The sequence below is a fragment of the Anguilla rostrata genome, chromosome 15, assembly GCF_018555375.3.
Source record: "Anguilla rostrata isolate EN2019 chromosome 15, ASM1855537v3, whole genome shotgun sequence".
Classification (NCBI taxonomy): Eukaryota; Metazoa; Chordata; class Actinopteri; order Anguilliformes; family Anguillidae; genus Anguilla; species Anguilla rostrata.
Genome location: NC_057947.1, coordinates 1,471,606 through 1,496,454, shown reverse-complemented (window position 1 = coordinate 1,496,454; position 24,849 = coordinate 1,471,606). Strand labels below are relative to the sequence as shown.

General features: G+C 45.1%; 1 protein-coding gene across 1 annotated transcript in view; it reads right to left on the bottom strand.

Moving 5' to 3' along the window:
- Nucleotides 1-24,849, bottom strand: part of LOC135240537 (NACHT, LRR and PYD domains-containing protein 3-like) — a 46,646-nt gene that overhangs the window by 6,377 nt on the left and 15,420 nt on the right. Inside the window, exons 4-6 of the mRNA XM_064310132.1 lie at nt 13,861-14,121; nt 9,248-9,508; nt 804-977 (exon numbers count right to left, since the gene is read on the bottom strand). Of these exons, the coding sequence (XP_064166202.1) occupies nt 804-977; nt 9,248-9,508; nt 13,861-14,121 (696 nt within the window). The remainder of the gene's footprint in view (nt 1-803; nt 978-9,247; nt 9,509-13,860; nt 14,122-24,849) is intronic.

The following is a 24,849-nucleotide window of genomic DNA, read 5'->3' as shown; positions in this document are numbered from 1 at the left end:
ACTGCCTTGCACCCACTGCCATCCGGGTAAAGGGTTCTATCTTGTCTCTACCACAGAGCTTTTCCACCCTAGCTCCCAGTGGTGGAACAAAATCCCTGTTCCTCTACGAACCTCTCCTTCACTACCCATCATCCGCCACAGTATGAAGACGCAACTCTACAGACTATACCTGGACTAACTATCACCACTCTGTAGATCATTTCTATCACTTAAATCCCCCTACTTCTACACATGTACCTCCTGTGCCACTCATGTTACATGTACCTCCATCCAGCACTTATTGTGCCTTGTATCACTGTCTAGATGTTGTTGCTTGTAATGCCTCCTGGTTTGACTTAGCATAGGTGAGGTCAGAGCAATGTTCACTGTGTGAACTGGACTTGAATAACTGTACAAATTATTGTATCTTATCGGACCTGTGTTTTGTAGTTGTTACATTTACCCTTTGTATGCACTTATTGTACGTAGCTTTGGATAAATGCTTCTGCCAAATAAATGTAAGGTAATATAATATAAACTAACAGGGCTGTGTGTGTCAAACTAAAATAACATGAATGTGGAATGAGTCATTATCAAACACATTTGGGTTTACACCCCACTACAGTTCAGTAAACAGGACTCATTCATTTTCTTCATTCATTTGTGTAGCGTCAAATTCTAAGAGAAAGAGAAAGAGAAAGAACAGGAACATGCTGTTTCAGTTCTGTGGACTGTCTTTTTTCACATTAGAAACAATTACATCAGTGTTGTATTTAGTCACATTGTAGCCCTTATTTATTGAAGGGGTGTGTGTTTGTACTCACCCCAGTCTCTGCAGTTTACAGTGTGGGTCCTCCAGTCCAGCAGAGAGCGCTCTCACTCCTGAATCTTGCAGCTCATTGTCTCTGAGCTCCAGATCTCTCAGCTCTGAGTGAGGAGAACGCAGGACTGATGCCAGAACATCACAGCAGCCCTCTGTGAGATTACACCAGCCCAGCCTTTGGAGAGACCACACACATGCACAAATTCACAGTTGTGACACTGTGCACCTTGGCAGTTGATATATACGTACCTATACATTCTTGAGATGTACACACAACAACAGGGAGGGGGGTGTGTAAATTAAGTTCATAAAGTATTCTGACTAATCCACTAATCTAAGTCTAAGGCAATTACTGGGCTCTAATAACCCTTTCCATGTGATGAACTTACCTGATTTTGGCAAACATATTACTTTAATCTGCAAACTCAAAAAACAACATTTTTGTGGTGCACTTTACCTCACCTGACATGTTCTTCAGTTCATAAACATCTATACATTTCAAAGATGCTCAATATTCATCACTATAAATAGATAAATATAACTGTTAATGTACAAGTAAAACCAATTACAGGGCTCGAAATTGCGACCATTTTGGTCGCATATGCTCCCAAAATTTAATCTGTGCGACCTCAAAATATAATTGGGAGCATTTGTGCGAGTGCAAATAATTGTTCTGGTGCGACCTTTTTTTTTTTTCTTTTTCCAGTCGAACATATCTTTCTCTGTACATTCGCTAGTTAGTACACTCAGCATGTGCCTTGTGAGCTGACAGTGACCCTTCTAACCAATTGTGAGCTTGACATTCTTACCTTTAATGCTGATTTTAAATTGGTTAATATTAGCCTTCAATCACTCCCTTTTTCTGCACTCCACTGTCACGCGACACAGAGAGCGAACGCATTAACTAATGTTACCTGAAGACAAACGTTTATGTTCAATTTATTAGCATTATCGAAAACTGAAAAGTTGAAGCGAACGATTACGGCATTTTTTCTGAAACGTTAAAGTGACAATCTCGAAGATTTCAGTTTCGTTCTCTATGGTGGTGCCAATGGCGAGAAGTGGTAATTGCAGGTGTGTTTTGGGACCTCACTTCTCATAGATCCAACCGGATCCAACCAGTGTCGCCTGTGTGACGTCAGTCAGTTGGCACGCCAACTATAACACTTACTATTTACTGAATAAAAAACAGTTGTCATAAAAGTAACGTTATGCACATACTCATTTGTTGTTTAACATTAGGCTAACTCAAGATGTCTTTACACTGCCGAGCCGGGTTAAAATGCCGTAGCAAACCTGGGGTAGAATTAGTGATGATCAATTTCTGCAAACGTCCTTTATCCACCTTTCGCCCGGTATGAACATTACACTGCAGAGAAGAATTTGCGGGATTCGCTGTGGCTCGTGCAATTATGTATCTCGTGCACAATAAGCAGTCTTTTTCGTGAATGATTGTTGTGTGGTATTTTTGAAACAACTGCCGTGCAAAATGTTACCCCTGGTGATTCTAGTTTTGCTAGCTGAACTGTTCGAAAATAAAGCTAAGCTGGGTGTTAAATTAGCAATCAGAACAAGAAGAATAAAACAAAAACAAAGGGGATTTCATCAAAAGGGCATAAAGGCTGAAGAAACATATGAGGAAGCGTAATAAAATAATAACAATGCTAATCCATACTGCCGTATTCTTTTATTTAGTTTTCTCCGGCTTGATATTATAAATTATATAAATATATTGATGGCAATGTAAATAACGGTAACGTTAAGGCCAGTTCAGATCAATGATTCGCAACGAGACGAAACGGTTTTAGAATGTTGCAGAAAAGATTGCGGTGGTGTGGACTGGTTAGTTGCTAGTTGTTAGTAGAAGCTTTTATATGGTCTTTGGTCTGAAGCCGTTGCCTGCCCTGGGGTCTCAAAAGACCCACCTTGTCAAATCGCCAAGTGCAGTTTTAGAACGTTTACAATCAGACGTCTTGGAATTTTGCAAGTTGCATCCAGTCTCGTTGTGAATCATTGATCAGAACTGGCCTTTAGTTAGCTACATTGCAAAGTTGCAACAAAGTATCGTTGCATTCGTGAGACAGTTTGCTAGGTCGGTACCAGTCAGTACCGTTAGCTAGCGTTTTTTTCTAATTGTTAGCTGATATTAGATTATGTTAATTACATTGTCTGGCTAGCTAACACAACGTTACCTGATATGAGAGATGGCTACTGTGCACAACGTTGTCTAAACTAATGTTGCCTTTCTTGACACCGTCCGGTAGATGTGCAAATAGCTATGTAATTTAGTAAAGTTACATTGTCATCAAATGTAATATGAAATCTACATCAACAAAGAATATGACCTCTCATGTTACACAAAAACCTTTTAGGGTTCCATAACTTTCTCTGTTAATGTAACGCTAGCAGACACCGGAAAAAAACAGTACTACCCTCTCTGGCGGACCAACCACTGATGGGTGATGGAAAGCGCGTCACTAACTGTGCGCTGCTTGTGATTTTTTTTCCCCAGGAATGTCGCCACAGACACCCAGGACGTTTCTAAATACGCGTTCTTGTTTGTACTTGTGTTCTTGTGTCCTTGAAACGTCATCTTTTGCGGCCCAAGTACTGTTCCAAGGCTGCGTCCGAATAGTCAAAAAAATTACATCCTGTCTTTTCCTAACAACTTTTCCTTGTCCTCGATGGAAAACGTCATATGGTTAAGGAAAGATGTGAAGGAGAATTCAAAAGGACTTAGAAAAAGACAACCGCGGTGAGGGAATCCGACTGCACTTACACTAGTCTACGTAATTATACGACGGCGGATGTTATTGACGTGGGTCTGCAGTGGTAAAACTACAATGTCCCGAAGATGGACTACTAAAAACGCATCTTAGATACTTCGCCCCGTGTGTTCTTACCGTGTTGTTTCATGTAGGCTATATAAACATGGACAACCCGGTGAAAAGTATTACTTCATTACCAAGGTTGTAATTGAAATAAAAAAGGAATATAGGCTACCAGTCACAAAAGTGAAACGAAATGGTTGTCACATTGAGAATGTTTGCTCACGCTCACCCTCCTGTCCACTCATATTTATCGACATGAATCCCAATTAGTATGACTGTATGAAAATAATTCATTAAATTTAATGCAAGATAGGCATAACATGTTTGGCCTACAAATTTACTACTGTACACATCATCATTCATACGTTTCAAACATGTTGAATTAAAAACATCATCTGGCTAAAAACGTCTTATATCCCTCTTTCTTGAAAGACAGACTTCTGTGTTATGGTTAATATGCTGATTATGATCTGATTATAAGCCTATGCATATAATAGCTTAAGAACCACGACACAACTCAGTCATGTTGATTGTTTGTTTTCGTGAACAGCCGATGGTGCTTCGCTTTAAATGTTGCTACCGTAAGGAATTGTGGGACAACATTATCTCCTTTCCTTTCATAAAGGACGGTCCAGTGTGCCCTATGCTAAAGGAGATAAGATAGGAAGCACTGAAACACCTTTCCATAGCATTTAGAGAATTTGAACAGCTCTTATCATGGCTGCCACTTAGATACTTCCAGGTCATTTCACTCAGTTAGGAACCTTCCTAAGCAAAAAAGACTATTTGGATGCAGCCCTATACTCAAGTTCTCATTTTGCCAAGAACGGTTCCTGGAAACCGTTCTTGGCAAAAATTCCAAAAATTCCTGGAAGTGTTCTTGACACGCCCATTTTACCGAGGATGTATCGGTTGGTAACTTGTATCTCATAAAAAACACACTTTCAACATACAAAATGCCAAGTTACTCACACATACAAGACATACCCCGTCTATAAGTCATTCATTCAGACTGCCAAAACACAGGCCTGCCATTAAAAGTATTGATATCAAAATGACGCCAAGTTATGGTACTACAAACAATATAGGCTAGCTTGCCTCACCGAAATGAAATAAGATGTATTCCAAAGCAACGCTACCCAATATTTCCTCAATTCTTTCAAGTCACTTGGCCCTGTGTTTTGTAATCTTACCATTTTACAATGTCATGCAAACTTTGTGTCAGATCAAAGTGTCAAATATTTTGAATTGCCTCACGGAACACATTGAAATTCATGTAGAAAACTGCTGGTGAGTAACTACAGGAAGCATATTTCTCCAGAAAACATATGTTTATACTTGCTTCTCAACTGAATTTGAGTAAATGTACAAGTTATTGTATATTTGCTACGTACAATAAATACTTCATGTAAAATACATATTGTACATACATACATAGAGAACTTCTTTATTCCCATGGGGACATTTCCCTCACGGCATGTTACATTCACATTTACAAACAGACATTTATACCAAGAAACATACAATCATTCAGAAAGGCTAGACAGCGAAATACATACATACCAATAGAAACTCAAAGAAACTCAAAACTCAATTATGAGTGAGTCGTGATTTTAAATGTAATGTTTTAATGGGGAGTTGCAGAACGTACATACATAGTAATTGTTTGTATGTGGCTAGATAGAGAACAGGGCGAGGTAACATGAATGTAGAAACGTGGCGTTTGCTGATAAGGTTTTGTACGGTAGCCAAGTGAAGAAATATAGTTAGTAGAAATGGCACAGTGGTGAACTGGTGTAGCTTTTTAATAAAAGGAATACATTTGCCGTCATGAAATGCATATGGGTGGCCGTGAGTGACTTTTTGGTAAAGCAAATATAAGCGTAAGAAAAGGTTAGTGTAAAAGAGGAAAGTATCTGCCTGAGGACGAGGCGGGATTCAATCCTTCAACCGGAGGTTTACCAGTCTGTGACTTTGTTAGTGCAGCACCATGACATAGCTATGCAATGCGTGAAATATCATTAGCAAATCTGTCGGTGGTTTTAAAGAAGAACACAGGCCAGTAAGCACAGAAGAGCTCCCGTTGAATCCATATGGCTTTGCAATATTGTAGCCGGTTAATAACTGAACGTGCAGACGGTACGTCATAATGCAGTGTATACGTTCGGTGAACGGTGGGTAGATATGGTGCAAAAGCAATAATTGAGAAGTAGTAGACAATTATTAGTGAGGGTAAAAGCATGTTAAAGAAACGTGTTCCTACCTGGGCTTGAACCTAGAACCCCATGTCTCTGAGACTGAAACCTTGGCCACTAGGCCACAGGCAGACTAGCTGTTTAAACTGGAAATGTTTCAGAGTAAAAAGGTATGGGTAGTTTGCGTGTGTATGCGAGTTTTTGATTGGGTCGTGTAGGTGAAGATTTGGCTGGTCTCGGTAAAATGTCCAATGGGGAGACATTTTGATTGTGGGATAGGCAGCAGGAAAAATAAGAAGGAGAAAATGCAAAATCCCCTTAGTTTGGGGCCTTTATTGTGTGGACATGTGAAGTTGTTTATGAATTCTGTCTGTTGAAATGGGTTGAGAATGTACAGAATGTAATGCTTTTAAGGGCTGAGTGTCTGTGGCTGTTGTGGTTATTTCCCCGGGGGGAACCCTGAAAAGTGCCAAACTCTCAGTGCTGTATAGGTACGGGGCGTGCCCCCGCCAAGGCGTAACTTGGCGGGATGGCATACCTGCCATCCCAATGAACTTGAACATTTTAATTTTAAAATATTCTTTAAGGTGAAATGAAATCGCATTCAATACAAAATTACTCTCTTCCTTATTTACCTCTCGCAAAAGTAACATGACGGTAACTGTGATGGAGTGGGGGTTTGGGGAGACCAACCGCGACTGAACAGGGGGTTCTTTAAGCTATTCACCAGAGGTAGAATAAACACAAAGTCAGACAAAAGGACAGCGGAAAAATAACGGAAAGAAAAACAATACTCCTAATGGAGGGTATCCCAAAGACAAGCTCTAAACAACCCGTGTACTGGGTTAAAAAAAAAAAAACTTAAGCTTAAGCTCTGAAAATAAAACAAAACTGCCTGAGCAGAAAACGGGGAACTCAAAGAAAACAGACCTTGAACCGAGGCTGAAAAAGTAACACCCTAAAGAAAGAATTCTGAGTTTAGGTTGTGGCACTAACTTGTTGCCAACAACCTATTAAGCTAAAGACTGTTGTGCTAACTTTATAGCTACAACAATCCAATATCGCAAACTCTCAATCCTATACCTTTACCTCACTTGACAGATTATTGGCTCTCGTGCAACGTAAGTGACACTGAAGCAAAGCTTATCGGCTTGCTCGGGGTTTAAATAGAAAGCCAACAGGTGCAAATTGTAAAAAGAAATTTGCACGTGTATAATTCAATCAACAAAAAGAAGAGAACTCAATGGCCGTAATAACTGAAGAAAAGGCGCAGGAAGGAAAAGAAATGGTGGTATCAACCAAAACCATGACAGGACCCCCCCTCTAAGGGCCGGCCCCAGACGGACCCTCCGAACCACGCCTGCGGAAGTCATGAATAAGCTCAGGGTCCAAAATGTCTCTAGAGGGGACCCAACAGCATTCCTCAGGGCCATAGCCCTCCCAGTCAATAAGGAACTGATCCCCTCGGCCCACTTGTCTCTCAGCCAGAATGCGGCGTACTGTATATACCGGCTCCCCATCAATGAGCCGAAGCAGAGGTGGCGGTTCATCCGCCAGAGCCAATGCGCTCACGAGAACTGGCTTAAGGCGAGAGACATGAAACGTCGGGTGGATTTTCATGGAACGACGGAGCTACAAGCGAACCGTGACCGGGTTGATTTTACGCACGATCTTAAAAGGGCCCACAAACCGAGGAGCGAGTTTACAAGATTCAACTCGTAAAGGAAGGTCACGAGTAGATAACCAAACCCGTTGACCCACTCGATAGGAGGGTGCCGGACGGCGATGCCTGTCGGCAAGTCCCTTCTGTTTGGCCGAGGAGCGCAGGAGGGACGCACGGACTCTCCTCCACGTGGCCCGACACCGCCGAACAAAGAACCCAGCAGACGTCACCTCATTGTTCTTCTCCAGTTCCGGGAACAGAGGAGGTTCAAATTCAAACTGGGCCTCAAATGGTGAGAGCGTTACGCAGCGTATTATGCGCATACTCCGCCCACGCGAGATGACGGCTCCACGATGTCGGGTTGGAGGAAGCCAGACAATGAAGAGTGTTCTCTAGCGTCTGGTTGGTACGTTCCGTCTGTCCATTATTCTCCGGGTGGAATCCCGACGAGAGACTGACGGACGCACCCAAACGAGAACAAAACGACCGCCAAAACCGAGAAGCGAATTGAGGCCCACGATCAGACACTGTTTGTGGCCCTGGTTATAGCTTTGGGCAGTGGGAAGTCTTTAGTACTTCCCTACATGGGATGTGCCAGACACCACCCTCCCCTCAGGGGAGGAGGCATCCCTTGCTGGCCTGACAGTATCTCAGCTGTGAGCATAAGGCAATCTGGGAGTTGTCCATATCTCCCCATAGGCAGATCTCAAACACAAGATTATGAAAGAAAACTTTAGGTTACTGTTGTAACCCCGGTGGAGAGATACACCAAGACTTCCCTGCTTGCCGCGCACGAGAAGCGAATATGTTCACTGAAGAGCAGTAGCACTGCAGTGTCCTATATGTTCTTCCAGGTGGGCAGTAGCCTCCTGTAACACTATTCAGAGCCGGACTTGCTGCAATTGGATGACCAGATGTCATTCCCTATACATGGATCTCTCCACTCTGTGTTTTAGAGAACCGGGGTAGTGACAATAACGTAAAGTTTTGGGGTAACACCCTTACTGAGGAACTCACTGGGCATATTGTTAGCTTCACAAGCAGGATATGCAGCTCCTCTAAGATAGCTGATAGGGTCAGTCAAATGTTTTTAATAGAATAATGCAGAGGTCATGCCTTGTGATATTTAGGACGGAGTGTGGCACAGTGGGTAAGGAACTGCGCTTGTAACCGAAAGGTCGCAGGTTCGATTCCCGGGTAAGGACACTGCCGTTGTACCCTTGAGCAAGGTACTTAACCTGCATTGCTTCAGTATATATCCAGCTGTATAAATGGATACAATGTAAAATGCTATGTAAAAGTTGTGTAAGTCGCTCTGGATAAGAGCGTCTGCTAAATGCCTGTAATGTAATGTAATATTTATATAGTCTCGCTACCCAAATGGGGTAAATTTTAATTAGATTAATGCCAGGAATAGTTGTTGGTTTTAGATTCCTGGATGAGCAGGATATTTACCTCCCAGTATTGAAGGTCTTAATGTCAGAGAACACTTGATGAATGCCCGGCAGCAGTAGCTAGTCTCTCTCTCAAGGATACAGGGTCAAGCTGCCCATCATTTCATGATCGCACCTCAGTCTGATAATCACACCAATAATCTGACATGCAAAATTGCATTCACACAAATATTCAGGTTAGACGTTTTGAAAATAAATGGAGTCAGGAAATTAGTCTTCCCTGTGACAAAATTCAAACCCTTACATTTCCATAATCAGTAATGCTATTTAGTTAATGTCACACAGTACACAGCACTACTCACCCCAGTCTCTGTAGATTACAGTTTGGACTCATCGGTCCAGCACAGAGCAGCTTCACTCCTGAATCTCCCAGGTTATTGTAACTGAGGTCCAGTCTCTGTAGTTTACAATTTGGACTCATCATTCCAGCACAGAGCAGCTCCACTCCTGAATCTCCCAGGTTATTGCAGCTGAGGTCCAGATCTTTCAGGGATGAGTTTGATGACTGGAGAGCTGAGGCCACAATACCACAGGACGTATTTGTGAGGTTACAGCTGTTCAGTCTGCAAAGAAGAGTTCATATATTATGATTATATTAGATATACATAATATATATGTTAAATGATACAAATGATAGTGTTCAGCGATGAAGAGTGAATCTGATGATTTTGTCTGTGCTACCACCAAAAGGAAAGATGCGAAATGATAACACAATGATATCTTCCAAAGAATTTATTTAGTTTTGGCTTTGTGACAAACTACCCACAGCATTGCAATCTAAAATACAGTTAATAGTAGATTCACTTTGGAAGCAGAAAGACAAGGAAGTGATCTGTTCACATATAACCAGCTGTGTGTACATTCTTCTGGGGTTACATATGACCAGGTAGAGAAACAAGGTATTCCAAAGGTCTGTAGGAACTCCTGTTAATGATACCTTTGAAATAATCTTGTTGAGATAGTGATACGTTTGATGGCGCTGCCCAAGGAGACACCATTCAGCCTGTTCTGGGCTCTAGGAAACGTCAGAATCCCTGTGCAGGTCATGCTTTGGCCTGAGATGAATTAACTCAAGAACAGGCACTAGGGAGCAGAGGTCACTTTAACAGCTCCCCGAGAAGACCTCACTCTGGCACCCATTATATCCTGCAATTCCTTGACATTACTATATTCAATCTACAGGCACTATGTTGCGGATTCTGGGTTAGCCTATACCAGAATAAAGCAGAGACCAGAGTGGTACTTGTAACATGATAACATGTTAACATGTAGCATGTACTGCCTGACTGTTTCTCAACACAGAAACACAAACATTTAATTCATAACCAAACATATCTCTCTCAAACCAAACTCTGCATTATTTTAATCATAACGTAGGAAAGAAGTGGTATCCTATCAAATGGCTTAAAACTAAAATATAAAAAGGGGTATAGAGAAGTCTTTCTTTTATTCTTTTCTAATTATTAATTAATTAATTATGAATAGACCAGGAAGAGAAGGGGGACCCCCTCTTTCAAACACATGGCTGGGACTTAACATTTGTTATTACTATTAAAACCCACAATTAAAAGCAAGGATTGTATTTTATTCACATGCAGTTTGGCATGTTCAGTCATAACTAGAACTAATTCCCCAAACTGAGGTTATGAAGAAAAGATGAAGTGCATTTACAAGTCCAAGTACAAGTTAAGGACAAATGTTGATTGAATACAGGCTTTAAAGTGTTTACTTGTTAAGCAGGCATGAGCTTTTGGTCTTGTGTCTCAGCTTTGTCCTTCTTCTCAGCTGTGCGTCTTTGGCTTTGATCAGTTTTAATGTGGGAGAGCAAGCTGTGGTTTTGTTTTGTCTTTCATTCATTTCTTTCATGATTATCTTTTACTTCATTTCCAGGACTGTCTAATTTTGTTTTTGATCATGTAGTTGAGCCTGTGTTATTAAATTAGATGTTTAATTGGGCCCTATTTTCTCAGTCAAAGCACAACTGTCAAACACTAGCAGCAATGTAAGGCGCTGGTGAATTTGGGTATTTCGGTAATTTCTTCACTCCAGGCACTAGCACAACTCGCTACAGTCACAGTCGCAAAACAGGCTGGTTCAATAAGAATAAATGGTTCTGTGGGTGTGGTTGGGTTTGGTTTCATTATTGCCTATCAGATCACCCCATTTCTTTCCCTTTAGGAAACACAGCCAAATGCTAATGTCACCATGGCTGAAGAGCAAGCGTGTTGTGGTCATCTCTACTGAAGGGAGGAGACTGTTCTCTATCATAACTAGAAGTCTGTACAACACTAAATTCCTAGACCTTGTGTGGCACATTGAATATTTATATTACATTACATTAGAGGCATTTAGCAGACGCTCTTATCCAGAGCGTATATGTAATTGCTCACTCACTTAAAGTGCATACATATAAAATAACACATTTATTTTGCATTTTTAAGAGAGGTGAGTAGATGGCCAAGCAACACTGCACCTGATCAAAGCCATCTTTTCAGCCCCAAACACCAGGATGCCCCGTCAGCATATCAGCATCACCTGAATGACCGGTTTTCATCCCTCAGCCACCATCCAACCGAGGAGGTAAGGAACAGCACCCCTCATCACACACATGTGCCTGAAGTCATGCACCGGAGGGAATTTAAGATCATGGGACAGATATGGGAAGGTGGACAAAAAGACAAGCTGTCCTACACCAGTCTAGTCCACCAGATCGAAGCAGACCTCCGGAAAGGACATTCAAAGGCAGAAGTGATAGAAGCAGTAATATGAGCAGTCAACCCAGGTCTCCACCTCAGAGACATGCTTGAAATCAAGAGCAATTTAACTCTCTCCACCCTTAAAACCATTCTGAAGGGGCACTACAAGGAAGAGAGCACCTCTGACATCTACCACAAGCTGGTTAACATTTCACAGGAGCCCAAGGAGTCTGCTCAGACCTTTCTGTTCCGTGCCATAGAGCTGAAAGAGAGGCTACTGTGGAAGTCAAATGATGGAGAGGCAGATGACTACTACAACCCAGAGTTAGTGCAGAGAAAGTTTCTCTGGGCAATCAAGACAGGTCTTCTGAGTGACTCCATAAAATTCCAGGTGAGGCCCTTCCTGAGTGACGTCACGTTGAGAGATGAGACCCTGATCGATAAGGTGAGTGAAGCTGCCAGTCTGGAGGAAGAGAGGCATAAAAAGCTGAGGAAATCCACCAATGGTAGGGAAGCCCATATGTGTGAGATACAGGCCAAGGTTCCCAGTACAGCTCCACCAGCAGTGAAAAGCCCCACCCCAGTGACAGCAAAAGTCTCACAACTTCAGCCAAAGAAAGCCCAAGCTCAGGACTCTGATGTTGCTAATGTTGGAGCAGCTCAAGACCGATGTCTATAAGATGACGCAAGTCTTCCTGGCCGCCATGGAAGCCACCACCCAGCACTCACAGAGACCACCCACCTCTCACCAAACCACCTACCAGCCAGCAGCGAGAATGAGGCCAGAGACCAGGCAGAGACCCAGGGGTTGCACAGTATGTCAGCAGGCACATAGAGGAGATCACTGTGACCACTGTTTCCGCTGTGGGGAGTCTGGCCATTTCTCCCGCAGGTGTAGGAGGCTAAGGCAGATGGGAAACGGGAATGGGCTGCTAAGAGGGGACCACCAGTAGCTCCAGACCCCAGGTCCCACCATAAACCTGTGAGAGAGAGCGAGACTGTACCAAGAGCCATATACCCACACGAGAGAAACCCACAGCTCACCAGAATTTACCCCTCCACATCTGCACCGAAACCCTTGCATGTCAACTACATCAAGCCGTACCGAAAGACCAAGTTAGTGAGCCTGGCTAGCGAGCTGGGTTGAAGTGGAGTTTAAGCTGTGCAATAAGGAGGGAGAAACAGCGGCCCTCGCAGTCCCCATCCTTGTGTCGGACGACCCCAAAGTGGCAGAGAGACCTATCATAGGGTACAATGTTATCAAGGAGGTGGTTACAGCTGAGAGCCCAGGTTCCAGAGTAGACCCTACAACTATCCAGACTGTAAGGGTTGCCTTCTCCATCAGACTCAGGATAGCCATGATGGTAGTGAAACTCATTCAGACCCCAGACCTAAATGAAAGTTTGGAGTGGTGACAACAGGCCGGAGAAGAGTTCACTTGTTTACCAACGAAGTGACAATCATCTCTGTGCCTGGGAGCCATATTTAAGGGTCAAGAAGTCCTCTTCACCCCCAGTGACCTGCACCCACTACCGGAGGGCCGGGAAGTGACTGAGGGTCTGGTAAAGACCTACATTGGGAAAAAAGGGCTTCTATCAACATCCCCATTGCCAACACCACTAACCACCCCATTTTACTGGACCAGCACACCATCCTTGGCCACCTTGATACAGTAAAAGCTGTGTGTGCTGCCACCCTTTCTCCCAACCAGCCTGAAGCCTCAATCTCAACTTCCACCCACCATGCAACCTGTTCTACAGTCAGCATGAACCCTGTGAGCACAGGAACACAGAGAGAGGGAGAAAACATCAGCCCTGGCGAAACACACGGACCAAAGTGGCACCCTCCTGTTGGCCTGGAATACCTGTCTGAGCACCAGAGGGAAGCAGTGAGAGAGATCTTGCATAAGGAGTGTGAGGCATTTGCATATGATGAGAATGATATTGGCAGTATACCGACACTGAACATGCACATCACACTCAGTGATCCCGCTCCTGTCCAGAAGACATACAGGTCCATGCCTAAGCCGCACCTCAGTCTGATAATCACACCAATAATCTGACATGCAAAATTGTATTCACACAAATATTCAGGTTAGACGTTTTGAAAATAAATGGAGTCAGGAAATTAGTCTTCCCTGTGACAAAATTCAAACCCTTACATTTCCATAATCAGTAATGCTATTTAGTTAATGTCACACAGTACACAGCACTACTCACCCCAGTCTCTGTAGATTACAGTTTGGACTCATCGGTCCAGCACAGAGCAGCTTCACTCCTGAATCTCCCAGGTTATTGCAACTGAGGTCCAGTCTCTGTAGTTTACAATTTGGACTCATCATTCCAGCACAGAGCAGCTCCACTCCTGAATCTCCCAGGTTATTGCAGCTGAGGTCCAGATCTTTCAGGGATGAGTTTGATGACTGGAGAGCTGAGGCCACAATACCACAGGACGTATTTGTGAGGTTACAGCTGTTCAGTCTGCAAAGAAGAGTTCATATATTATGATTATATTAGATATACATAATATATATGTTAAATGATACAAATGATAGTGTTCAGCGATGAAGAGTGAATCTGAGGATTTTGTCTGTGCTACCACCAAAAGGAAAGATGCGAAATGATAACACAATGATATCTTCCAAAGAATTTATTTAGTTTTGGCTTTGTGACAAACTACCCACAGCATTGCAATCTAAATACAGTTAATAGTAGATTCACTTTGGAAGCAGAAAGACAAGGAAGTGATCTGTTCACATATAACCAGCTGTGTGTACATTCTTCTGGGGTTACATATGACCAGGTAAGAAACAAGGTATTCCAAAGGTCTGTAGGAACTCCTGTTAATGATACCTTTGAAATAATCTTGTTGAGATAGTGATACGTTTGATGGCGCTGCCCAAGGAGACACCATTCAGCCTGTTCTGGGCTCTAGGAAACGTCAGAATCCCTGTGCAGGTCATGCTTTGGCCTGAGATGAATTAACTCAAGAACAGGCACTAGGGAGCAGAGGTCACTTTAACAGCTCCCCGAGAAGACCTCACTCTGGCACCCATTATATCCTGCAATTCCTTGACATTACTATATTCAATCTACAGGCACTATGTTGCGGATTCTGGGTTAGCCTATACCAGAATAAAGCAGAGACCAGAGTGGTACTTGTAACATGATAACATGTTAACATGTAGCATGTACTGCCTGACTGTTTCTCAACACAGAAACACAAACATTTAATTCATAACCAAACATATCTCTCTCAAACCAAACTCTGCATTATTTTAATCATAACGTAGGAAAGAAGTGGTATCCTATCAAATGGCTTAAAACTAAAATATAAAAAGGGGTATAGAGAAGTCTTTCTTTTATTCTTTTCTAATTATTAATTAATTAATTATGAATAGACCAGGAAGAGAAGGGGACCCCTCTTTCAAACACATGGCTGGGACTTAACATTTGTTATTACTATTAAAACCCACAATTAAAAGCAAGGATTGTATTTTATTCACATGCAGTTTGGCATGTTCAGTCATAACTAGAACTAATTCCCCAAACTGAGGTTATGAAGAAAAGATGAAGTGCATTTACAAGTCCAAGTACAAGTTAAGGACAAATGTTGATTGAATACAGGCTTTAAAGTGTTTACTTGTTAAGCAGGCATGAGCTTTTGGTCTTGTGTCTCAGCTTTGTCCTTCTTCTCAGCTGTGCGTCTTTGGCTTTGATCAGTTTTAATGTGGGAGAGCAAGCTGTGGTTTTGTTTTGTCTTTCATTCATTTCTTTCATGATTATCTTTTACTTCATTTCCAGGACTGTCTAATTTTGTTTTTGATCATGTAGTTGAGCCTGTGTTATTAAATTAGATGTTTAATTGGGCCCTATTTTCTCAGTCAAAGCACAACTGTCAAACACTAGCAGCAATGTAAGGCGCTGGTGAATTTGGGTATTTCGGTAATTTCTTCACTCCAGGCACTAGCACAACTCGCTACAGTCACAGTCGCAAAACAGGCTGGTTCAATAAGAATAAATGGTTCTGTGGGTGTGGTTGGGTTTGGTTTCATTATTGCCTATCAGATCACCCCATTTCTTTCCCTTTAGGAAACACAGCCAAATGCTAATGTCACCATGGCTGAAGAGCAAGCGTGTTGTGGTCATCTCTACTGAAGGGAGGAGACTGTTCTCTATCATAACTAGAAGTCTGTACAACACTAAATTCCTAGACCTTGTGTGGCACATTGAATATTTATATTACATTACATTAGAGGCATTTAGCAGACGCTCTTATCCAGAGCGTATATGTAATTGCTCACTCACTTAAAGTGCATACATATAAAATAACACATTTATTTTGCATTTTTAAGAGAGGTGAGTAGATGGCCAAGCAACACTGCACCTGATCAAAGCCATCTTTTCAGCCCCAAACACCAGGATGCCCCGTCAGCATATCAGCATCACCTGAATGACCGGTTTTCATCCCTCAGCCACCATCCAACCGAGGAGGTAAGGAACAGCACCCCTCATCACACACATGTGCCTGAAGTCATGCACCGGAGGGAATTTAAGATCATGGGACAGATATGGGAAGGTGGACAAAAAGACAAGCTGTCCTACACCAGTCTAGTCCACCAGATCGAAGCAGACCTCCGGAAAGGACATTCAAAGGCAGAAGTGATAGAAGCAGTAATATGAGCAGTCAACCCAGGTCTCCACCTCAGAGACATGCTTGAAATCAAGAGCAATTTAACTCTCTCCACCCTTAAAACCATTCTGAAGGGGCACTACAAGGAAGAGAGCACCTCTGACATCTACCACAAGCTGGTTAACATTTCACAGGAGCCCAAGGAGTCTGCTCAGACCTTTCTGTTCCGTGCCATAGAGCTGAAAGAGAGGCTACTGTGGAAGTCAAATGATGGAGAGGCAGATGACTACTACAACCCAGAGTTAGTGCAGAGAAAGTTTCTCTGGGCAATCAAGACAGGTCTTCTGAGTGACTCCATAAAATTCCAGGTGAGGCCCTTCCTGAGTGACGTCACGTTGAGAGATGAGACCCTGATCGATAAGGTGAGTGAAGCTGCCAGTCTGGAGGAAGAGAGGCATAAAAAGCTGAGGAAATCCACCAATGGTAGGGAAGCCCATATGTGTGAGATACAGGCCAAGGTTCCCAGTACAGCTCCACCAGCAGTGAAAGCCCCACCCCAGTGACAGCAAAAGTCTCACAACTTCAGCCAAAGAAAGCCCAAGCTCAGGACTCTGATGTTGCTAATGTTGGAGCAGCTCAAGACCGATGTCTATAAGATGACGCAAGTCTTCCTGGCCGCCATGGAAGCCACCACCCAGCACTCACAGAGACCACCCACCTCTCACCAAACCACCTACCAGCCAGCAGCGAGAATGAGGCCAGAGACCAGGCAGAGACCCAGGGGTTGCACAGTATGTCAGCAGGCACATAGAGGAGATCACTGTGACCACTGTTTCCGCTGTGGGGAGTCTGGCCATTTCTCCCGCAGGTGTAGGAGGCTAAGGCAGATGGGAAACGGGAATGGGCTGCTAAGAGGGGACCACCAGTAGCTCCAGACCCCAGGTCCCACCATAAACCTGTGAGAGAGAGCGAGACTGTACCAAGAGCCATATACCCACACGAGAGAAACCCACAGCTCACCAGAATTTACCCCTCCACATCTGCACCGAAACCCTTGCATGTCAACTACATCAAGCCGTACCGAAAGACCAAGTTAGTGAGCCTGGCTAGCGAGCTGGGTTGAAGTGGAGTTTAAGCTGTGTAATAAGGAGGGAGAAACAGCGGCCCTCGCAGTCCCCATCCTTGTGTTGGACGACCCCAAAGTGGCAGAGAGACCTATCATAGGGTACAATGTTATCAAGGAGGTGGTTACAGCTGAAAGCCCAGGTTCCAGAGTAGACCCTACAACTATCCAGACTGTAAGGGTTGCCTTCTCCATCAGACTCAGGATAGCCATGATGGTAGTGAAACTCATTCAGACCCCAGACCTAAATGAAAGTTTGGAGTGGTGACAACAGGCCGGAGAAGAGTTCACTTGTTTACCAACGAAGTGACAATCATCTCTGTGCCTGGGAGCCATATTTAAGGGTCAAGAAGTCCTCTTCACCCCCAGTGACCTGCACCCACTACCGGAGGGCCGGGAAGTGACTGAGGGTCTGGTAAAGACCTATATTGGGAAAAAAGGGCTTCTATCAACATCCCCATTGCCAACACCACTAACCACCCCATTTTACTGGACCAGCACACCATCCTTGGCCACCTTGATACAGTAAAAGCTGTGTGTGCTGCCACCCTTTCTCCCAACCAGCCTGAAGCCTCAATCTCAACTTCCACCCACCATGCAACCTGTTCTACAGTCAGCATGAACCCTGTGAGCACAGGAACACAGAGAGAGGGAGAAAACATCAGCCCTGGCGAAACACACGGACCAAAGTGGCACCCTCCTGTTGGCCTGGAATACCTGTCTGAGCACCAGAGGGAAGCAGTGAGAGAGATCTTGCATAAGGAGTGTGAGGCATTTGCATATGATGAGAATGATATTGGCAGTATACCGACACTGAACATGCACATCACACTCAGTGATCCCGCTCCTGTCCAGAAGACATACATGTCCATGCCTAAGCCGCTCCATGCAGAGGTGAAGGAGTATCTCCAGGACCCGCTGAACAAAGGTTTGAACACCCCCTCTAGGTCCCCATACTCCTCTCCTGTGGTGTGTGTGAGAAAGAAGGATGGAAGTCTTCGCCTGTGTTGTGACTACAGGGAGGGAACAGTAAATCAGTGCTGGACCATCATCCCATCCCTCACATACAGAACATGCTGGACTCCCTGAGTGGCAGTTCATGATTCTCCATCCTCGATTAAGGAAAAGCCTACCACCAAGGGTTCCTGGATCCTGAAAGCCGCCCACTAACTGCCCTCATCACCCCGTGGGGTCTCTAACAGTGGACAAGGATTCCCTTTGGCCTTAGCTTCGCCCCTTCTGAGTTCCAGAGGAGCATAGAGGAATGCTTGTCAGGTCTCAGGGACATGATATATCAGCCGTACCTTGATGATAACCTTGTACATAGCTCCACCTTTGAAGACCACCTGGAGCATGTGAGAATGGTGTTAAAGAGGTACAAGCAGCATGGTGTTAAGCTCACCCCCTGCAAGTGTGAGCTTTTCAAGAGAAATGTCAGGTTCCTGAGGAAAATGGTCAGTGGAGAGGGTTATACTGTGGTCCCTAAGGACTTAGCTCCCATCCAGGCACTCAAGGAAAGGAGACCAGCCACTGTAGAAGAGCTGAGGCAGATCCTGGGTTTAGTGTCATATTACAGATCATACATAAAAGACTTCTCAAAGGTCACAATGCCCCTGTACGCCCTCCTCTCCTCAGACACATCAGGCTCAGACACACCCAACCCACCGCCAGCCACAGTAGACAAGGGAAGGAGGACGAGACCATCTAAGAATTCCAGCCAAATTCCCTCCTGAACCCCTATCAACTGGACAGAGTTCCACCAGTCTATCTTAGATCAGTTGATAGACTGCTTGCCCTCCTATTCTGGGTTATCCAGACATGACACAGCCCTCCAACCTACACCGTGATGCTTCACAAGATGGATTTGGAGCTTCCCACCTTGTCTCTGATACAGGAAGTCCAACGCAGATGCAGATGGTTTATCACACATGCCTCTTGATATCAACAGCTTCATGAGTCAATGCACAGAGGAGATTCGCCCTAACACCATCAGCGCCACCATGACTGGAGTCACTGTGGGGAGAGAAAAACCTACCTGGGAGAGTGTGTGTATCCAAGCAAAGTATCCGAGTCTAGTTCATGATGCCCCCTCCAATGCCTTAGGTTCTCCTCTCACCCCTGAGGAGCTCAGGGAGGCTCAGGAGAAAGATCCAGTTGTTGGCAGAGCTATCTTGTACATCAGCCATAACCAGAGGCCCTCGAGACATGAGCTAAGACCCTGATGTGTGCATCCTATTAAGGCAGTGGCCAAAGCTATATCTCAATAGTGAAGGAGTACTACACAGGAGAGCAGTGGAGAAAGACCAACTTGTCCTGCCACAAGTTTCCAATCCTCTCGTCTTCCACGAGCTGCATCAGAAGATGGGACATTTAGGAGTTGAGAGAACAGTGAGCCTCATCAGAGACAGATTCTTCTGGCCGAGGATACATGTTGATGTCGAACACTTCGTCACCAAGAAATGTGAGTATCTCAAGAAGAAAAAGTCACAGAGATAAATGAGAGCCCCACTCAAATCTATCAAGACCACCTACCCATTTCAGATGGTGTCCATTGACTTCCTCCACCTGGAGACTTGTAAACAGGGATTCGAGTACATCCTGGTTGTAATAGACCACTTCACTCGATTTGTGCAGGCCTACCCCACGAAAAACAAGGAGGCTAAGACTGTTGCAGACAGACTATTCAACGACTTCATCCTCCGATTTGGCTTTCCATGTAAAATCCACCATGACATGGGAAAAGAGTTTGACAACCGACTCCTTGGGAGGTTGAAAGAACTGAGTGGTATACGAGGGTCCCACACCAGCCTATATCATCCAGGGGGGAATAGTCAAGCAGAGAGGTTCAACAGGACCCTGCTGGGCATGTTGAGGACCCTGACAGAGGAAGAGAAGGTAGATTGGAAGACCTCCATGCCTAAAGTTGTTCATGCCTATAACTCCACCCGCTCACAGGCGACTGGCTATTCCCCCTATTCCTGTTCGGTAGATCACCCAGATCACCCAGGCTCCCCATTGACCTCTTGTTCAATCGGGTGTCAGCAACAAATATGAAGGGCATGACGACTGTGGCAAACAGGCAAAGAAGAATGAGAGAGGCTTATTCCATCGCCAGTCACACAGCAACCAGGGAGGCTACTCGAGGAAAGGTGAACAATGACAAGAAAACATACGGTCATGAGTTGCAACCTGGAGACAGAGTCCTAGTCAGAGCGCGTTTGAGCGCGAAGGACCTGGAAAACTCAGATCCTACTGGACAAGGTGCACATTGTACTCCAGAGAAAGACTCCTGATAGCCCTGTCTACGAGGTCACAGCTGAAAATGAGAAAAGCAGCAAGAGAGTACTCCATCGTAACCTTCTCTTACCCTGTGACTACTTACCTGTGGAGGAACCAGTTGAATCTGCAGTCCCTGATGTGTATCCCAAAAAGAAAACAAATCAAACAATCAAACAGAGAGAGACAACCACACCCCCCCCTCACAAAAAGGCAGGCAGAACAAAGCGAAAGTAACTCAGAGTGTGACTATGAACTCAGATACCCCTTGTGGAGTCGTAAAATAGTCATCCAGAGAGAAGAGGTTTTGTTGGACCCAGAGGCAGAGCCCTTTGAATCTTGCCCCACCTAGCCCCTCTTCACTGCTCCAGAGCCCCTTTCATCTGAGCCCCCTGCCCCTGGACCCCTGCCCCACTCAGATGCTCCTGGACCCGTGCCCCACTCACCAGCTCTTGTACCACTTCCCCACTCACCTGCTCCTGCACCCCTTCCCCAATTACCTGCTCCTGAAACCTCACACCCAATCCCCACAGTCTCTCGTGTTCTTGAACGTAACACACGCACACTACACCGGTGCGGACAGTGTGGGGTTGGAGGGACACACAAGGGGGGCACAGGTCCGACAACATTTGTCCTCCACCGAAGTTGAAGACAGTGCCATGTCACCCTCACCCCACCTGTACCCACGAAGGAACAGACACTAGCCTCAGAAACTGACGTACACCACTAGTGTGTACACTAGGGTGTACGTAGTTATAGGGACATTAATATGGTGGACATCAACGTTATGCCCCACTTGTTCAGCCCCAATGCTCCCTTGGAGGCCTTGGTAGTTTATGGACACTGTAGTTTTAAGTGCCTACTACTATGTGTATGTATGCTTTCTTTTAAATTAACCCTGAAGATGTTGACCTTGTTTTATCTGCTTTCCATGTTGCCTTAACTCCACCAGAAGTTCAATAGAGTCTGTCATATGTATTGTGTGTGTAAACCGAATTGGATATTGTTGGCCGTAAACATTGAGACCTGTTTACTTTTGCATGGTTACAATGAGTTACAACTTTACCAGTCCTTTACAGGCGAACCTCACACTTAAAGCTGCAGTATGAGTGTGTTTAAAGTAACTGTGTAACCCAGAGTTAAAGCTGTAGTAAGTAAGTACAGACATATTGTTGAAAATCTTAAAGGCATCAAATGTCAGGAGACATTTTGAAATGTGGGGAGATTGTGGCACAGAATATTTATACATAATTGCACACTCACTTAAATGTGTTATTTTAGATGCATGCACCTTATTTTGCATTTTTACAGACACCCCCCATTCAATTTCAAGCATTTCCATTCTGAGCATAAAAGGCACGAGATCACCTGCGGGTATATAAACTGTGGGCTTGCTCTGCGTTCTTCAGTTGGCAGTTAACATCTGAATCAATAAAGCCACTGAGGACCAGCCGACTCAATATTGTGTTTTTCGTTTATTCTTTCAGGTGGGTAAATGTCACATAAGCATTTATACAGTTTGTCACTAATGTAGGCTTTAATGTTTTTAATGTTTAATGTTTTTTAAATGTTTGTAGTTTGTTAGCAGTATTTGCGCTAGCTTTGTATCCTAAACTGGGACTAGTTGGCGCTAGCTTGCCGGTTACGATGAGTGGTTGTTTTCAAATTACACCTGTCAAAACATGTCGAAGGGAGTCAGATGTAACGTTTGTCTAACTCCACTGATAATTATGTATGTGTAGGATTTAATGTTAGAGTGTTTTGCAGTTTATATTTTCTTTGTTTTTATTCGTTTTCTCATAACGGTTAATAGAATTTAGACGATTAGAGCCAGAGCCCGAACAGCTGATTAGCAGCGCTGTAGTTTACCATTGCCAAGGCAACCAGGCAGCTCACGGGTTGTAATACGTCATATGTAAACCTCCTAGACCTGATCTTCCTGAGGACCTGCTCCAGCTCCAATCTTACGGTTACCCCCTGCATACGTCTGACCATCATTTAATCTCCTTCTCCCTCCCCCTCTCTCCACATCCTCCCTCTCCCCCTCCCATCCCCACTGTCACTGTCCGCCGTAACCTCCGCTCCCTATCGCCCTCTTCTCTTGCTTCCAGAGTGACTGCTTCCCTCCCCCCTCTTCAATCATTTTCCAAGCTCCCCACTAACTCTGCATCCTTCACCCTAACTTAATCTCTCTCCTCAGCACTCGACTCCCTATGCCCCTTCGTCCCTAGGCCAGCATGTTCATCTCCTCTCAGTCCATGGATGTCTGACATCCTACGCACCTCCAGGGCCACCCTCCGCGCTGCTGAGCGGAAGTGGGCCAAATCCAGGGACCCATCTGACCTCTCAGCCTATCAGTCTCTCCTGACAGAGTACTCTTCTGCTGTCACTACCGCTAAGGCAAAATTCTACCAAACCAAAATTCATAACTCCATTTCTAACCCTCGTCAACTTTTCTCTATTTTCTCTTCTCTCCTCAGCGTGCCACCTCCTCCATCCCAGTCTTCCTTCACTGCAGATGACTTTGCAGCATTCTTTGATGAAAAGATTTCAGACATCCGCAGCTCCTTTGCCCCCTCCGCCCCCTCTGCGTCCTCCGCCCCCTGTTTCTCCACATTTTCTCCCCTCTCAGACACTGAAGTCTCCCAGCTTCTGCTCACTCACCGCCCTACCACCTGCACCCTCGACCCTATCCCCTCATCTCTCCTTCAAGCAATCACACCAGACATCCTCCCTTTTGTCACCTCCCTCGTGAACTCCTCCCTATCTTCTCGATGTTTCCCCTCATCCTTCAAGAGGGCCCACATCACCCCGCTCCTGAAGAAACCCACACTAGATCCTTCAGTCATTCAGAACTACCGCCCGGTATCTCTCCTCCCTTTCCTATCCAAAACACTTGAACGTGCTGCATCTAACCAGCTCTCTGCTTTCTTCTCTGAGAACAACCAGCTTGATCCCCACCAGTCTGGCTTCAGGCCTGGCCACTCGACCGAGACTGCACTCCTCTCGGTCAGTGAGTCACTCCATGCCGCACGAGCAGCCTCCCTCTCCTCTGTCCTGATTCTTCTAGACCTCTCCGCTGCATTTGACACTGGACCACTCTATCCTCCTGTCCTCCCTGGCAGCAACAGGGATCCACGGCTCAGTCCTTGACTGGATTGAGTCTTACCTCTCTGACCGTTCCTTCCAGGTTGCCTGGGCGGGTAAGGTATCACCACCCCGTCCCCTCACCACCGGAGTTCCCCAGGGCTCAGTCCTCGGTCCCCTTCTCTTCTCCTTGTACACCAGATCCCTTGGCCCTGTAATATCTGCCCATGGCTTGTCCTATCACTCCTATGCCGACGACACGCAACTCTTTTTCTCCTTCTCCCCATCGGACACACAAGTCCCTGCCCGCATCTCCGCTTGCCTGAGGGACATTCAGAGCTGGATGGACAATCACCACCTGAAGCTCAACCCGGGAAAGACGGAGCTAATCTTTATTCCTGCTCTATCCTCTTCCCTCCTCGACTTTTCCATTTCCCTAGGGGACACCGTAGTGACATCATCACCCTGCGCCAAGAATCTCGGAGTGGTGATGGACAACAGGCTGTCTCTCTCCAAGAACATTGCAGCAGTAACCCGGGCATGCAGATTTTTCCTGTACAACATCTGCAGAATCCGCCCCTTTCTCACCACCTACTCAACCCAGCTCCTGGTCCAAGCAATGGTTCTATCCCGCCTGGACTACTGCAACTCTCTTCTGGATGGACTACCGGCATCTGCCACCAGACCCCTGCAACTCATTCAGAATGCTGCGGCTCGTCTGGTCTTCAACCTCCCCAGACACTCCCACGTAACTCCCCTGCTCACTACCCTCCACTGGCTGCCTGTTATAGCTCGCATGAAATTCAAAACATTGGTCCTAACATACCAGGCAGTCAAGGGATCAGCCCCAGCATACCTCCACAAGATATTCAAACCCTACATGCCAGCCAGATCCCTCCGTTCTGCTACCTCAGGACGCCTAGCACCTCCCCCTCTTCGCGCTTGCACTTCCAGAACACGTCTCCTGTCTGTTCTGGCCCCACGATGGTGGAATGACCTCCCTGTGGAGGTCAGAACAGCTGAGACACTGACCCATTTTAAATGACGACTGAAGACTCACCTCTTCAGGCTGCACCTCTCCCCATCCCTC